This window comes from Convolutriloba macropyga, chromosome 12 (genome assembly GCF_964194025.1).
Source record: "Convolutriloba macropyga chromosome 12, txConMacr16.3, whole genome shotgun sequence".
In the NCBI taxonomy this organism is placed as follows: Eukaryota; Metazoa; Xenacoelomorpha; order Acoela; family Convolutidae; genus Convolutriloba; species Convolutriloba macropyga.
Window position 1 is genome coordinate 6,459,530 of NC_134479.1, and position 15,247 is coordinate 6,474,776.

The 15,247-nt window shown below is 35.6% G+C and overlaps 1 protein-coding gene across 1 annotated transcript in view; it reads right to left on the reverse strand.

The window, feature by feature from the left end:
* The window catches only part of LOC142350606 (uncharacterized), a 32,157-nt gene extending 19,551 nt beyond the window's left edge, over positions 1–12,606 (reverse strand). The window contains exons 1-4 of the mRNA XM_075402497.1: positions 12,429–12,606; positions 11,763–12,015; positions 2,913–3,189; positions 2,304–2,452 (exon numbers count right to left, since the gene is read on the reverse strand). Of these exons, the coding sequence (XP_075258612.1) occupies positions 2,304–2,452; positions 2,913–3,189; positions 11,763–12,015; positions 12,429–12,557 (808 nt within the window). The 5' untranslated portion in view covers positions 12,558–12,606. The remainder of the gene's footprint in view (positions 1–2,303; positions 2,453–2,912; positions 3,190–11,762; positions 12,016–12,428) is intronic.
* Between the last annotated feature and the right edge of the window lie 2,641 nt (positions 12,607–15,247).

A 15,247-nucleotide genomic window follows, 5' to 3' on the forward strand; every position in this document is an offset into this window, starting at 1 on the left:
AATAGCTGCGAAAGAATAGACCTGGGTGCCATATAATTCAGAGAGAAACAGATACAGATCTAAATTGAAAAATTGACGCCGCTCAAAAAACTAGGTAAAAACATTCAGCGACAAAATAATAAAGCTTGCTAAAATTCATTCCGCAGAAGCCTCTTTATTAGGAAACTTCACTGCACATATGAGTTCCTTTGACCTTGAACAAATTCAAATTAAACTTAAGTTTTAAAGTGCAAAAGTCATTTTATTGAGTGAGGTAAGTCACGTATGATCAAAACATAATCACGCAAATAACCTAAAAACTTTCGCTAAAGCGAGTGAGAAACGACGTCACGCACGCAAACGCCGCTAGTGAGTGGAAGAAGTCATTCAGAAAATTTGACTTTTTCAGCTTTGCTGTGTGAACAAATGTAAAACGAAAAAAGAGCGTCAGACGACGAAACAAAAAAACATAGCAGGACAAGTCCTGACGTACAATTCAAAGAATTTTCATTGACTAAACAGAAAACTAGACCTAGAACGGACTATGAAAGGATTGGAAAAACCATTTAGCAACAAATCCGATCCAAAAAATCGAAAAAACAGTAAAAATCAAAGTGAAATTGCCGCATGTGAACAAAAAAACCAATACCGATAAAGCGAATTTTTGTTCAAACACCGTATTCTCACTCTACTTTAAAATTAGAGCAAAAAAATTTCACGCCACAAAACCACTCGCTTTTTCTCTCCATTTCCTGTTTCGGCTTGACCAAAATCACTACTCCAATTTGACTTCAAAAATCATGAAAACGTGTGAACAGATCTTAAAAAAAACATAGCCGGAAGAATTGAAGTAGAAATAGCCGGACTCGAAGTGGAAATCCACTTAAATGCCATCCAACTACTCATCAGACAAAATGTGCCTCCAATAATTTACGATTATCTTGAAATAAAACAAAGAGCAATAAAACAAAAAAGTAAAAAAAATCTAATCTAAAATATGATAAAAAAATCTGATCAAATTCTGTCATAAATTGATACCCCAAAAAACTATCTCTGCTACAATTACTTCATCAAAACAAATTTTAACTATTAAAACCACTTATGAGATTTTTTTTAAAAATACTTGAAGCCAAATCATGAAAAAAATAAACTCTTACAAACAACATTGACTAAAAAACTGGAAAAAGTTAATATATTTTTTAATATTGCAAAAGCACATAAATCTAAACAAAAATCCTTTTCAGCCAATAGGGCACCCAGATGCTCGCAAAACAGTATGCAAGTCATAAAAGGTTAAGAAACTTGTCTAAAAAACAGAAAAAAAACCGAAAAACTGCAAAAAATTAAGAAAAATAGTTCCAATTTTTGACATTTTTCGAAATATTTTTCAACAAAAAAATGCTTCATATCCACAAAACTATAACCAAGTGTTATCTAAAAATTGCTCTAGTAATAGGGGTATCTTCAATACCCATTTGAGGCAGTAAAACACAACAATAGTAAAAAAAATCGTAAATTAGCCCAAAAATCAGCAAATTACATGAAAAACATCCGAATTAGCATAAAATTCATAGAAATTTTCAGAAACCTTCAAACCACTACCAAATCCATCCTAAAATTAACAGCAAATCATAACCAAACCACTTAACAAAAAATTGAGAAAAAACTGCTTTTAAATGCCGCACGTGAACAAAAAAATTTCGCTCACTTAGAGAAAATTTTTTCACACATCAATTTCTCGCTCACTCAAAAACATCGGTATAAACAAAAACCACTCTTTTCGCTCCGCTCTTCACTTTTGTTCAGCACCAAAATCACTCCAAATTTTTTCACGCGTTTCATTTCCCGCTTCAAAAATCACTCCAATAAAATTGATTAAAAAAAGGACTTCTCCAATACTCCTCTTCGAGTCGTAAAAAAGACAGCGCCCCAATACAATTCAAAATCTTTGAATTGTAAAACACCAAGAGCACCGCAATATAGCTTCGCTCAGCTTACAGCTTCGCAGCTATAAAAAAAAACAGTGACAGATATGGGTTACCATGTCAATAAAGGAGCACAGTCAAAGTATTAACTGAAAGTGTTTAAGTTAGTACAATAAAAATATTTGTGACTTTCAGACTTTTTAAAAGTCTGCCTAGAACTCATCATAGTTCTCCCGTATGATGGGTTTCAGGAAGTTTCAAACTGTTTTTTTTACACAATGGGCTGTTGATTTTTCCCTTGGTTGTTGGAAATTTGTCCTTATTTGTATTAGGATTCTATTCAATTTGATAGAGTCCTAATAATCTCAATTTTAGTCCTTAAACAAAATGTGGACTAGCCAGAGAAGGGAGGTGCTGGTGACGTCAAAGGTGTGCTCCTCAACTCACTGGCACCTCTGACGTCATCAATTGTGTAGAACCCTCCTCCATTGTCAGAACCTGTTCTACCCATTAGAGAGACAGATTCGGTTCCCGCAGCCGTGAGTAACCTGTAAATAATAGGAACTTGCAAACTTTAATAGTACTGAAAAATTAAAATACAATTAATTATTATTGACTATAATGTTGGAAAAAAATGAAGAATCAGTTTGATTTATTTCCAAAAAGGCAAGAGTGAAGAACGCGTTGCTATAAAGGTACTTGAATGATTTGTTATTCGATCATGGTTTAGTATTGGTTGTGTCATGGGACTAGTAAAATTCCACTGATTTAGCGCTTATTCGTTTAAGTTACGTGACTAACCAAGGTTCGAGTTATAGTTCAAGATCCATGGCAACAAAATCGTGTGCAATTGGTGACTTGGCACGGATGATTCCCTATATAAATGTATTTAGACTAAATTGTCATCCATTTCAACTTTTATAAACAAGTTTTCGGTCAGATCCGAACAAGAAGCCATGCGTAAACTGGGCAGAAAGAGTCACTTTCTAAATACTGAAGTGAACAAACCCGTTGACACTATTGGCTATTTTACTGTAGCGTGAAGACTCCGTGGCCATGGCAGTGAGGAGATTCCCACCATTCTCCCCATACACGTGGAGGTGGTCATCAGTGATTGCTGCCTGGTTGCGTGGTTTGTGGTGTCTGGTTGAGGTCAGTAAGCTAGTAATGACTTTCAACTCTCCCATTAACTTTGTCTCCAACCGTCCAAGCCTCGTTTCCAGGATACGCATCCTTCGATCCAAAGAACTACGCATTGCTTCACTCTCACACTCTTCACAGGATTCTAAACGACAGGTTTTTTTTCAACACAAGATCAAGATAACTGAATTATTACTTATAAAAAATTTCAGATCTTTTCCGTTTGTGCCCCTTAGTGGGTGCGTATTATTTGCAACCTCCAAACGCAGTGACATAATTTTACATAATGATTTATCATGCAATGACACGTGCTCTGAAAATGGGGGAGCATAACGTACTGGGCGGAGGGGGGGGGGGGGGGGGCACAAACGAAAAAGCTTCAATATTTACTATCTATGGGCCCGGCAGATTGCCGGAAAATAGCCGCCCGTGATTCCAATAAGCATGATTGGGATTGAAAGAATAGAAGATATTGAAAAAAAGGATTTTTGTACAAAAACATTTTTTAAGTCCGATTTATCTTGATGGCATTTCGTAGTTGAACATACTTCTGTTTCTCAGAGAGAGGCTACAGGGGCTACTAGCAATACCAATCAGCATTAGAGATGGTAACTAAGACTTATAGGAACGACGTTCAAATAGCGGGCATCTAAAATAGGGCTTTATGCGTTTATCCCGTGTCTATTTCTGACCTCAATTTTTTATACTGACTCTGTTCATTTTGAATTGCTTTGCTGAGCAACTGATGTTAAAACTCACTTTTAGCAGAATGAGAGAAGAGAGAAACTAGCCTAGAGAAGTCAAAAAGATTTCACGCAAAATGTTGAAAAAGCGGCAAAATGAGGTGAAGCGAAACATTTTTTGTTTGGCGAAGTAAAAAAACATAGCAGGACAAGTCCTGACGTACAATTCAAGATGGAAGGCGAAATTTGCCCATACTTATGAATAAACAACCAGAACAACTATTGTGAACCCTGAACCTCCACAAATGCCATAAAATATTTAAGGAAGAATAGAAACGGCATTCAAAAACAAACTGAACAAAAAAACTAGAAAAACTCTATTTTTTATAATAGTACAAGGAAACATAAAGTCGAATAACGCTCCTTTGCAATTAGAGTAATGAAAAGCTCGCAAAACAATGGGCAAGTCATAATTGGCTAAGAAACTTGTCAAAGATTTTTAAAAAAAAAGCTGGAAAAAAATTAGAATGCTTTAAAATTTCCCATTTTTTTCTGTCAGTTTCCTTAGGAAAAAATGTTTTATACCAACAAAACTTCCATCAACTGGTATCTGAAAATTCCTAAGTAAAAAACTTCTATTCAAATCCCAATTAAAGCATTAATACAAAAAACAGGCAAAAAATCATTAAATTTCGTCTAAAAATCAGCAAAACTGATCAAAAACCTCCACATTAGCATTAAACCAAATTAACTACTTGAAACCTTCAATACCTATCAAAACAAGCCTAAAACAAATACAATATCATAACCAAACCTCAAAACAATCAAAAGTTGCAAAACATAACCGACTAACGTCGGGCGAATCGCTCTCAAACGACCAGCGAGCGGTTGGCTTCGTCAACAGCTAGCCACGATTTAGTATCCTCAGGGCGCTACCTCTTTATCCCGTTTCTGAATACGAAAGTCAAATGAGTCAGACGAAAAATCGAAAATCGTCCAAGCGAAAAATTGTTCTGTCAAGTAACCCATCTCAGAGACTTGAAAAATTGCGTTGGCCAGTAATGGTCGTTAAACTCAGAAAAAGACAATATTTAAAAAATTTGGAAAAAATTGCAAATTTTAACAAAATCTTGCTAAAATTCAAGACATTATTATCTTAAGAACCATATCATTGTCTGAAGAGACTATCCAGTATCCCTGTTTCAAGCCTGAAAAAGTTTCACTGGCTCATAAAGATCCATACGCTTGGAACCTACAAATTTTCCAAAAATTTGAAGTTTAAATTTTATCCATATATTACTAAAACTGGAGTCATAAAAAATGTTGATCTGAACCCCATTAACTCTATAAATTATGCAGCAGCTCGTTATCAAACCTTGAAGGAGGTCCCAGGGCCTCTATTGCAAGAAAAAATTCAAAAATATGAAAAAATTGCAAATACTTTAAAAAATTGCATCAATTCGTGATATTTAAATCTTGAAGAACATTCCATTGCATCTATAAACTATGCAGTAACATATTATCAAAACCCAGAGGACGCTCCTTGGCCCTTGAGAAAAAAGAAACCTAAAAAATGACAAAAAATTTCAAAAAACTTAAAAAATTTAAGTTTTATAAAAATAAATAGCTAAAACTGCTGACATTAAAAAGTTGAAAATTAACCCATTACCAACAAATATTTTCAAGTAACTTATTATCAAAACCTAACCTTGAGGCTCACAAAAACTTAATAATGACTATAAATTTAAAAAATTGGAAAAAAATGGCAAAAAATATGAAAAATATGCTAAAATTCGTGATGTTAAAATATTGCAAGACATTCGATTTAATCACAAGACATTCCATTAAGACATTCCATATTGCAAGACATTCCATTAAAAATTATTCAGAAACCTATTTTCAAACCCTGGAGGAGGTTCCTTGCCTCTCAAGGCTGAAAAAATCTAAAAAACGACAAAGAATTTCAAAAAAAAACTCGAAAAAAAGCAAGTTTTATAAAAAAAATTGCTAAAATTTGTGACATTAAAAAGTTGAAATCATTCCATTACCATTAATAATTTGTCAGTAACTTATTATCAAACCCTATAGGATGGTTTCTGGCCCCTGGGTCTGGAAAGACCTGAATAAAGAAAAAAAATAACAAATTTGAAAAAAATGCTTGTTTTGTCAAAAACTGCTAAAATTCGTGATGATAAAATGTTCAAACCATTCTATTACCACTAGAAACAATGCAGTATTATCAAGACTATAATCAGACCCTAGAGGAGGTTCTTTGACACCTAGGGCTGATAAAAAACAAAAAATGTCAATTTTCAAAAAGCTTGAAAAACATTGCATAATAGTATAAATTTGCGTTTTTAGCAAGCGGTTGTTCGTCAGTAGCTCACCACGGGAGGGAAGGGGTGGGGGGGAGGGGGACTGGGGTTGCACCCGAGGCTGATTGGGGGGCAACACTGTGGTGGGGGGCAACAGTACGGTGGGGGGTGTGAGGGCAATGGGGGGTCAACAGTGGCGATGTCTTCAACCTCTAAGAACCGCCCTTCACACCATAAGTATAAGTATGAGTCTCCAAAACAGTTTGAGCTGAAACAGAGCCGAAAGGCTCTAAGAGCACTTAATGCCCGCTGGCACTACCTGTTTACCCGTTCTTGGACGAAAAATCAAAAGCGTCAGACGAAAAATCGGTTAAGCGAAAAATCGCATAAAAAAGACCGACAGGACTAATATATTTTCTCGTTTGAGAGCAATTAAAAAACTACTTTCAAAAGCCGCACGTGAACAAAAATTTCAATCGCTTAGAGAACATTTTTTCATACATCAATTTCTCGCACTCTCAAAAACAGCGGTATGAACAAAAACCACTCTCTTTTCGCTCCGCTCTTCACTTTTGTTCAGCAGTTTCATTTCCCGTTTCAAAAATTACTCCAATAAAATTGATTTAAAAAAAGGACTTCTCCAATACTCCTATTCGAGACGTAAAAAAATTTAGGAGCGCTATAATAGCCGGCTGAGAAGATGAGGGCGGCTATTAATAAAAGAGTATAAATAAGAGATGCATAGCACGATTGATTCGTTGATTGTTAAACTAATTCTTGTGAATAATCGTACTGATTATTCATCCTCAGAACTTGTAAATAAATTTTCCCATCTTAGCAGAATACCGGAAACTTGCTAATAGCTGCGAAAGAAAAGACCTGCGTGCCATATAATAGAGATAGAAACAGATAGATCTAAATTGAAAAAAAAATCGACGCCGCTCAATAAACTAGGCTAAAAAACATTCAGCGATAAATTATTAAAGCTTGTTAAAATTCATTCCACAGAAGCCTCTTATTAAAAAGTCATTTTATTGAGTGCGGTAAGTCACGTATGATCAAAATCTAATCACGCAAACGACCTAAAAACTTTCGCTAAAGCGAGTGAGAAATGACGTCACGCACGCAAACGCCGCTAGTGAGTGGAAGAAGTCATTCAGAAAATTTGAATTTTTCAGCTTTGCTGTGTGAACAAATGTAAAACGAAAAAAGAGCGTCAGACGACGAAACAAAAAAAAACAAGAGCACCGCAATATAGCTACGCTCAGCTAACAGCGTCGCAGCTATAAAAAATACTTTGAGTGAAAGAGACTGTCAAAATGCAGTGGATTGATTATGAAGTTAGACCATAACAATCCATTCCGTTAAAACAGTGAGTGAAGTAAGCCAGAAGTCACGCGTGAAAATCGTGACTTATGTAAAACGAAATGAAAAACGTGATCAAAAGGTAAAGCAAATCAAAAACGGAGAGCGCCTAAATAATAGCCGTTGAGAGGCTGACGGCGGTTATTAATTATAGCTTCTCTCCTATAATAAAAGTTGAGTTTTAACTCCTGAAACGCAGTCTACACCCAAATCTAATGTGTACTTTAGGAGTACAAGAACATTAGAGTGTAGATAATTCAATGATTTTTTTGTGTTTATTCCGTATAAATTCCACTAATTAATCCATTTCAATGTAACCCAAGTTATTTATAGACGTTCTAAGATAGATTTGACAAATTGTTTGACACATAATATTTGCAAGTGTATGCAAGTCTTAAGTTTGGCATTTCATTTTCACTCCTGAACTTCGAGATAACTTTTGGATGTAGTCGAGATTTTCCTGCGATCATCAAATCAAAATATTTATTGAACATTAAATTTTTTTATTGAAGATGCCTTGACCTAACATGAGATCAAATTGCCCTTTATTTCAAGATTCAAGATTTATTTTTACTTCAAGATTCGTCAGTTTTAATTAACGGTGCTTGTTTTACGCGCAAACATATCCTTCTTTTACGCAACCAATGTAATGCAAATTCTAATGTACTGTGGACACTGTCTTCCACGATAGTTGTTAACGACGAGCCAATTGCATATACGTAAAAGAAAGCGTAACTTTAATAGTTGCGCAAACTTTAAAAGCGTAGTTGCGCAAAAGCCCTGGCAATGCTGATTGCGGAATAAAAAGTCAAACTCCAAATTAGCGCTTGAAGATAAGAGAGCTGGGCAAAAATTACTGGTTTCTAAGTAGTATCAATAAAGAAATTTGAGAAATCATTTTCAGTCTAATTGAAGCTGTCAGATATACTAACAAAGTGTAAACTTCGAAAAAAAATACTGGTCCCCACTAGCATTGTAATAAGCACTCGGGCGTATCGAAGGCACTTAGCCCACCGATAAATTAAGAAAAGGACTAAATTTTCCACCTTTTTAAAACATACCCGACCGATTGCCTAAACAAACCGCAATTGATTTCCATAACAACGGTTGGGATTGAAGGAACAGAAAAACAATGATAAAAATTAATTGTTGCACAAAAACATTTGTGGAGCGCGAACTCTTTTGATCGTATTTCGTAGTTTTCCATACTCGTGTTTCTTAATGAGAAGCTGCAGGAGCTAGCAACAATGCCAAAAAGCAATACAGATGCTAATTAAGACAAAAACAAAGTTCAAGTAGCGGGCATCTAAAACGGGGCTTTATCCCGTTTCTATTTTGATTTCCTTTTTCGATACTGATTCTGCTCACATTCGATTGCTTTTCTGAGCATCTGCTGCTTAAAAGCACATTGATTAGAATACATTGATTAGAATGAGTGCAGAATGAAAATAGCCTAGAGAAGTCAAAAGAATTTCATGCAAAATGATGCTCAAGCTGTGAACTAAGGTAAAGCAAAACAATTTTATTTGTTCGACAAAGTAGAAAACAAAGTAGGACAAGTCATGATAAACAATCCAAAAATTGAATGAAGAAGTAAACACTCCGCTATCTGACCACCATACCAAATGATCATTAAAAACAAAAAAGACAGTTTCACAAATTAAGTGAAAAACACTAACGGCTTTCACAAATACACACTTCAGAATAAGCGAAATCCATGGTTTTCAATAGAAGAAGCCAGAAGGCAAGGTAAACACCACATTGAATCAAGGCCAAAAACTGCTTGATACATACAGGTAGAAGCAAGGAAAAACATAACCGACTAAACGTCGGAAGAATTGCTCTCGAATGACTAGTGCGAGCTCTAATCAATTGCGGCCTGCTTCAGTCGGGGGGAGGGAGGGACGGATGGATGGAGGGAGGGAGGGAGGGAGAGTCTAAATGGGACTAAGAAGTTCAATAATGGGCTTCAAATAACCACATTAGAGGTTAGCATATACCACTATCAAGGTTTAAAGTAAAAAATGACACCAGTTTCGGCGCACTTTTCATTTGACGTTTTGTATTAAATTGCCGGCAATTGAATTCAGCTGCTTGAAATTGTGATTGAGAGAGAATTTTAGATCACACAAAACGCAAAAAGTCAAGGGCGTAAAAGTCACTCAAAAAGTCAAAACTGTCAAGCGACAATTTTGCATTTAAAAAAAGACACACACTTTTACAATAACTGCTATGAACTTCGTTCAGGAGCAATTAAAAAAACTAGAAATTAGCAGGAAAACAGATTCGTTTATGCTAGTCTTCGTTGCTAAACCTCTTCGTAGTTAAAATTTCATTCTAAATGTACTTGTTCTTGACCAGGTGCTGAGGAGTTGGTTATAAATGAAACAATTCTGATTTTAGTGCTCCGAATCAAAATCAAAACACAGATCATCTTTCAAAAACTGGTCCAAATCTCAAAATGTCCAGCAGAACTGCTTCCAAGTAGTGATGAAATTTCCCATTCACTCAGAGAGAATACCACACTCACAGTTGTGCTAATTCCATCGAAGAAGTTATTAAACTCCAAAGCAGAATACGTTAGACAGGGCGGTAACAACCATGTGATAAACTTTAAAATCATCTCTCGCAGTGATTATATCCATATCATTTAAAACTAAATAAATATCCAAAACTCATGATTTATTGATTTTTTGTCAAAATAATTATTTCGCTAACATTTGGAACACTTATTTGTTTTAATAGACGAGCAGCAGTAGCAAGACTAGTTTTGTTCTAATCATTAATTTTTCTTAATAGTGAGGGGCGCTGCAATTTATGAAGAACATTCTTGCAATTTTTTAAAATCTTTAATGTTAATTGCAGACCATAATGATCTCAAATCCAATCTCAGTTATCGACATATAAAACTTACGTACAAATTAAGGCCAACAAAATTTCAGTTTTTTTGGTTTTAACACTGTGTTTCCGTAATATTGTTTGTGAAATTTTGAGTTCGGCCTTTTTTCGTTGCTATTTTGCAGTCTTTTGACTTAGTCTCACTAATGACAGGTTCAAGTGGCTTCCTAAGTTACAAGTTGGGCTATTTCGATTTATTTAGCTGACAGCGTTTGGTTGTAACGACTTCCAAATGTTTGTTTTCAAAATTAACGTTTTTTAAAAACTTAGCCACTGTTTCTGTCTCCTTGACGCGTAGTCTCAGCAAAAAGAGAGGTCGCATCTTTCTTTAAATGAATCAGTGATGTAGTCATCTTGTTGGTTTATCGTTTAAATAATGGCATTTGAGACCCCATTTTGCTGTTTTGCCACAGCACAATTTACGCATTAATGACAAGTCAAATATCACATTGAGGACGCTGACAGAAGGCGCAATTGATTATATCTAATAATTTTAGTGAATAGATCAAGATTTCAACGCCTTCGACAAGGCTTCCTAGGAAGCTCTCCACGGCTTCCTAATGAGACATGATTTTGAAATTAATTGTTGTCAAAAAGCATGAAGGTATTTTTAATTTTTTTTGTTTCTTGTCTACTTCAATTCTCGATTAAAATTTTAAGACAAATTACTACCAATAAAAGAGGTCCTATATTGTTTCTGTTGAAATGCAAGTTAAATTGTTTAGTTCAGGTTTTACCTAATGGTATTTCATCTTTGTTCTTGACTTTTTGAAGTTAAGTTGGTCGTAATTGAGTAGTAGTCGTAATTAAAGATTGTTGTTTTTATTCAATTTTGTTGTTTGTCTGGTTTTTTATTCTCGTTAATGGCACGTATCATCAGCCCTCTAATGATGCACAATCTAATCTTTTTCATGTTTTCAGTTCGAAGCAATTTTTTAAAATAATAAACCAATTATTTTTAAACATCGTGAATTTTTGACAGTTCTTTTTATCTCTTCCTCATATGATAGACAACAAGGTCAAAGATGTGCATGAGCGGAGTCAGAACATTATGTGCAGACCCACATTATCGAGCCTCCTTGTCTCTATGACCTTAAAACTTACAGCACATTGCCGTACCACTCTTAGGGAACTATTCAAATGCACAAAGCAGAGATGGGGTTCATTTTTCTATAAGGCAATCCCATCTTGATATTTATTTTAACAGCTGTGTAAAATGTTCCCACATTTTCATCAAAATGTTTTGCTTTTCAGAAAAAACGGACCTATTCTTTAGTTCATTCCCTCAGTTTAGGAGGTCCAACAAAATTATGGGATGAAATACGTATTCAGCAGCGCAAATTAGCACTTCATTCGATGGGAGTGAAATGAGGAAAACTTAACGACGAAAAGAAGCTTGAACTTGGTTAAATCTATACAAGCATAAGCATAATTAGCCAAACAGCTTATTAGCTAGCCTGAATCTTCTTGTAGGTGGTGATGGCGGTGATGGTTTGGCAGTGGCAAGTGTGGCGACGGAATGTGTTGAGATCCACCAAATCCACCCCCTCCTCCCCCTTCTCCACCGACATCCCCCGCGTTGCCAGTACCATTAAGACACTGTTCTGTCTGCTCCTGATTCAAATGATGATGATGATTTTGATGATGATGATGATGTTGTTTCCTGTTGTTCTGGGAATTGAGTCCAACTCGTCTGCCACTACCTCCCCTCTACGAATGAAGTAGAAATTAATTGCAATTCAATGGGAATTGTTTTGATTATAAATCTTATCCTTCTCACTTTCTCTATCTTGCGCATCAGATCTTTTAATTTTTTTTACTACTGTCAGGATTTATAAATATACATGTGAGTTGACTTGCTGTCCCCGAGTTGACCGACTACCCTTTTAGGCGAGGGGCTTTTTTTAATTGACCTCTTTTTAAAAAAAGACCCAAGATATCAACCCAATGAGAGTCGAGATCAAGCAATTTTGTTTGATTTCTTGGCACCAAAGACGTATTGACAGAAGCTGAGCAATAGCTCTTTGATGGCGATATTTATGAAATTGAAATATTTACAGTTTATTGAAAATAATCTCAATCAAGGAAGAGGTCGGCAGTTTTCTACTTGATATTGGAAGTACCTGAGAATGTAGGAATGTGTGTGCTGCAGCATCTGGTTTCGCCCTCATTTCGAATGGCCTTCCTCTACTCTCCCTCCCTCTACTCAGAAGCTGCTCATCACTTTCATCACTGAAATAACCAACAACCATCTTTCCATATCAAAACGACCAAAAGGACCACAATTTGTTTCGCTCAAAAACCGACAAAACCGGAAAATAGCAGCCCTTTACCCCTTGAATTCCATTGCGATTGAAATACGAAACATCGCTGAAAACTGCCAGACAATAGCTGCGACAGCTCTTCAGACCTGCAGTTTCAAGAAGTTAAAACAAGACAGACCAAGTCATGTCTGATCAAATCTAAACATACCCGGCAGATTGCTGGAAAATAGCCGCCGTTGATTCCAATAAGCATGATTGGGATTGAAATAACAGAAGATATTGAAAAAAAAAAGATTTCTGTACAAAAACATTTTTTTAAGTCCGATTTATTTTGATGCCATTTCGTAGTTGATTATACTTCTGTTTCTTAGAGAGAGGCTACAGGGGCTACTATCAATAACAATAAGCATTAGAGAGAGGTAACTAATACTTATAAAAACGACGTTCAAATAGCGGGCATCTAAAATTAGATGAAAAAAGGGCGGTAAAAAAGTAGGAGCGCTATAATAGCCAGCTGAGAAGCTGAAGCGGCTATTAATAAACAAAAAAGAAAACAAAAGTAAGAAAAGAAAACAAAAGAAAACCGACTAAACGTCGGAAGAATTGCTCTCGAACAACTATTGGGAGCTCTAATCAATTGCAGCCTGCTTCAGTCGGGGGGGGGGGGGGGGTAGTGAGGGAGGGGAGAAATCGGACTAATAAATAGTCCAATAGTGGGCTTCAAATAACCACATTAGAGGTTAAAATATAAACTATTAAGACTTAAAGTGAAAAATGGCACCAGTTTTGGTGCACTTTTCATTTGACTTTTAGTATTAAATTGCCGCCCATTGAGTTCAGCTGCTTTAAATTGTGATTGAGAAAGAATTGTAGATCACGCGAAAGGCAAAATGTCAAGGGCGTAAAAGCAACTCAAAAAGTCAAAACTGTCAAGCAAAAATTTTGCATAAAAAAGACACACACGTTTACAATAATTGCTATGAACTTCGTTCAAGAGCAATTAAAGATGTCCACTACTCACTACATTTTGACAAATGCTTCAAACATAGCTGGCAGATTGCCAGAAAGTAGCCGCAATAGATTCGTAGATGGGCAGTCTAAAAAAACAATAAAAAAGACAGACCAAAAAAATCGTCTTTTCATTGAAGGCTGATCTGTTATATTTTGATTTAAAATCTGTATAAGTTATTGCTGCCTCTATTAGCTGATCTCAAATAACCTTCATTTAGAGTGACACACACCCATTTGACCTTATCTCTTTGAATTAAAGTAAATAAAAGTCAATTTCAAAGTGAGGAAGTCATTTTTGAGTGTGAGGTAAGTCAAAAGTGACCAAAAATTTAATCACGCGCATGAACAAAAAACTCGCTCCACTAAGAGCGGAAAATGTCGTCACACATGCAATTCAGTTGAAATTGCATGAACGAATGAACAAAAAGTGGCTGTGACGTCATATGGTCGAAACAAAAATCATGACGACGAAATAAAAACAAACATAGCAGGACAAGTCCTGACGTACAATTCAAAGAATTTTCATTGACTAAACAGAAAAACAAGACCAAAAATGGACTATGAGTGAATTGAAAAAAACCATTTTAAAAAAAATCAGATCAAAAAATAAGAACAAAAAAAATCAATGTCAAAATGCCGCATGTGAACAAAAAAAACCACTAGCGAGAAATGAAAATTCAATTCAAACAAAAAACTATGCCTAGAATGAGCTGTGAATGGATTGGGAAAACCATTTAGAAAAAAATCCGATCCAAAAAATCGAAAAAACAGTAAAAATCAGAGTGCAATTGGCGCATGTGAACAAAAAACCACTACCGAGAAATCGAATTTTTGTTCAAACACCATTTTCTCACTCTACTTTAAAATTAGAACGAAAAAAATTCACGCCGCAAAACCACTCGCTTTTTCGCTCCATTTCCTGTTTCGGCGTGACCAAAATCACCACTCCAATTTGACTTCAAAAATCATGAAAATGTGTGAACAGATCAAAAAAAAGAGCGCCCCAATACAATTCAAATTCTTCGAACTGTAAAAAAAAACCAAGAGAAGGCCAATAATAGCCCCAGCTATCGCTGTGCGGCTATTAATAAACTTACGCCTTAGAACTAGTTGTTTTTCGCTTCCTTTACAACTCCAACGTGACTGTAAACATACCCGGAAGATTGCCGGAAAAACCCGCCATTGATTCCCATATCCTTGATTGGGATTGGAAGAAGAGAAAATAAGTTAAAATTCAATTTTGTACGAAAACATTTTTAAAGTGTAAACGATTTTGATGTCATTTCGTAGTTGAACATACTCCTGTTTCATAGTGAGAGGATAAAGGGTCTATTATAAATACTAATGGGCAATAGCGATGTAACTAAGATTGATAGGAAAAAAGTTCAAGTAGCGGGCATCTAAAATTGGGCTTTATGGGTTTATCCCGTTTCTATTTCTGATTTCGTTTTTCTTAAACTGACTCTGTTCATTTTGAATTGCCTCGTTGGTCAACTGCTCTTTAAAAGCCTTTTGAGCAGGTTGAGAGATGAGTGAAAATAGCCCAGAAAAGATGTCACTCAAAATGTCGAAAAGGCGGTAAAATTAGGTAAAGCGAAACAAATTTTTGTAAAACAAAGTATACAACAAATAGGAGAGCTATAATAGCCAACTGAGAAGATGAGGGC